Source organism: Condylura cristata, unplaced genomic scaffold (assembly GCF_000260355.1).
Source record: "Condylura cristata isolate star-nosed mole 26May11 unplaced genomic scaffold, ConCri1.0 scaffold00028, whole genome shotgun sequence".
NCBI lineage: Eukaryota > Metazoa > Chordata > Mammalia > Eulipotyphla > Talpidae > Condylura > Condylura cristata.
Window position 1 is genome coordinate 11,038,512 of NW_004567129.1, and position 2,577 is coordinate 11,041,088.

A 2,577-nucleotide genomic window follows, 5' to 3' on the forward strand; every position below is an offset into this window, starting at 1 on the left:
CCTATTATGTGATACATGATTACTTGTTATGTAACCAAAAATTGGTTTCATCTACTTACACATCTTATTAGTCTGGGAAAAAAATCAAAAGACAGTATTTCTAAAGATAGCATGGCTTTTTTATACTTAATGTTTTAATTTTAGAAAAGTTTCTTGGTTGATGTAGAATCCCAGTTGTAGTATGAAAAAGCTGGCACTAGAAAGAGTCAAAACGAAGGTTTCAAGAGGAAACTAATAAACAATCTTAGTTTACATACTAGAAATAAAATTGTATCTTTTTTTTTAAAGATTTATTTATTCATACAGAACTGGGGTACAGGCCAGAGATGCGGAGGGTGAGACGACTCACCAGAGACAGAGCGGGGAGCAGAACAGGCAGATCAACGAAGTACACTGTTGAGGGGGAGCAGGGAGTGGGGGGGGGGGTCAGGAGAGGTCTGCCACGCCATGTGGATCTCCTCCGGGGCAGGCGGGGATCGAACTCATGCGGAAGTGCCTTAAGCTTCTTAGTGCAGTGCTTTAACCCGCTGCGCCACCAGGGAGGGCCAAATTGTATCTATTTTTTAATTATATCTATTTTGTATACATGTTTACCTTCATGCTAAGTTAAAATATCATTTTTCCTTCAAAAACTGCAAGTACAGCTGCGCTGTCTTCCAGTCTCCTCACTTGGCTGTTAGAATCCCCTGGTTCTGACTGCCCGATCCGTTTTAAATAGGCATCCAGGATCTGGGGGCGGGTATGCAATTCCACCACCTTTTGTAGGTGGCGCTGTAGAGAAGGGCCGTTCTGAGCAGGTGAGACTTCCCCAGTAGGCGGCGTAGCCGGTGAGTGCTGGGTCTCGGTGAGCTTACGCAACGTGAGGGGCGGCAACATCTTTCGCCCCGCCCCTTCCATCTGCGCCGTCCTGTGATTGGAGGGCGGAACCATCACTTGGCAGCGCCGTTGGAGTGCGAGAAAGAGGGCCGTGACTGAAGGTGACGCTGAGGCGGCCGAGGTGCGGCAAGCCGCGAGGGCCGTGAGTGGGAACGAGGCTCGGCAGCACTTCGGGCGCTCTCCCCCATCTCTCTGCCGTGCATGGCGACGGGATGGAGCGCGAAGGGAGCGGCGGGTCGGCCGGGCTCCTGCAGCAGATCCTCAGCCTGAAGCTCGTGCCGCGGGTGGGCAACGAGACCCTGTGCCCCAACTCCACGTCTCTCTGCTCCTTCACAGGTACTGGCCCTGCCCCGCGCCTGCGCACTGCGCGCCCGCCGCTGCCGCCGCCGCCGCCGGGGGGTAGGCGCGCCTTATCCCGCTGGCCGGTGCCCCTTGGTTGGGGGCCTTTTGCCTCCTCAGGGGGCGTATCCCGTGCCCTCGGCGGAAAGCTGGGGAGATCAGTCCCTATCCTGTCGTTTCGCGGCCATCCGATCGGGCGGGGCCGCCCGGAGCCCGCGGTGGGGGCGAGGTCCGAGGGTGGGCCGGTGAGGGTAGTTGCTCCGCCACCACCCGAACTGGTCTTACGCTTTGGAGTTTGCAAACGTCCCAGGTTCAGACTTGAACTCCGCAGAAGCCTGGAGGCCGTTGTTCCAGCCGGATGCGCCTGAGTCCTTTGCTCTGTGCCGGCCTCTGGGCTTGCTCCCTGGGCTCTGATGGCCAATCGCAGGGCGGGCGTGGGAACCCCCGGCTCGCTGGTTTCCAATCTGTAGCCTGTCCCTCTGCCTAGGGGCTGTCTGCTGGCGCCTCCGTCCCACATCTACCCACGGCACCAGCTTCTCTTTCTAGGAATCACTTTCCAGACCTGTTGCGAGCCTCCCACTCATGCTTTGAAGATCTTTGACACTGCTTTATAACTTCTCCCTGTTACTCACCCCCGACACTTGTGCTGGACCTGATGTGATGAGTTTTCGAAATTATGACAGTCTTGAAGATATTCGTGCTCCGAAGGTGGGAGAAATAGGAGGGCTAATGCACTCTTAAAGGTGGGGAAGGCGCTGTTACTTGGGTGAGATGTTTCAAAGGCTAGAAGGCCAAGGACAGTAGTAATTGAAGCGTGAGGTCGGGCTCTACTGCAAAGCTGATGGATAGATACCTTGTCCCAGTAAACAGAATGCAGGGCACGAGACCTGCCAGAGATGCAGGGTTGAGTTACCCATTGCTAAAAAACATCTACCAGGCACCTGTGATCTTTCAGCGACTGGGCTGCAACTGCCTGGCGCCATTCCGTGGACAACCTGGACCTGCTGTGTGTAATGAGCAGGTATTTTCCCAAACAGCTTTGTGAAATAGCCGGTAGAATAATAACTGTGTTGGGCAGATGCATATTAAAATAAAACCTATAACACTTGTCTGACAGCTCATGTGCCACATTTGACAGTGACAACAGGACTTTGTGGAGACAGTGTCCAAAGAATGAAATGTTCAGGTCAGGATCAAATTAATTTCTTTCAGTTTGTTTCCTTATTTGTCTCCCGACAATTTTTAGTTTGAAAATTTTCAAAGTTACTGAAAACTTGGAATAATAGTATAACACTCATATCTACATGTGTCATACACTTGATATCTAATAATAGTTAAATTCCCTCATTGTCTCACTGGCAT

At 52.2% G+C, this 2,577-nt stretch overlaps 1 protein-coding gene across 2 annotated transcripts in view; it reads left to right on the top strand.

Annotated features, from left to right (window-relative positions):
- The first annotated feature begins 523 nt into the window (after nt 1-523).
- The window catches only part of TMEM170A (transmembrane protein 170A), a 17,928-nt gene continuing 15,874 nt past the window's right edge, over nt 524-2,577 (top strand). For both annotated transcript variants that reach the window (XM_004690369.2, XM_004690370.2), the window contains exon 1: nt 524-1,212. In XM_004690369.2, coding sequence (XP_004690426.1) covers nt 1,089-1,212 — 124 coding nt within the window. In that variant the 5' untranslated portion in view covers nt 524-1,088. The remainder of the gene's footprint in view (nt 1,213-2,577) is intronic.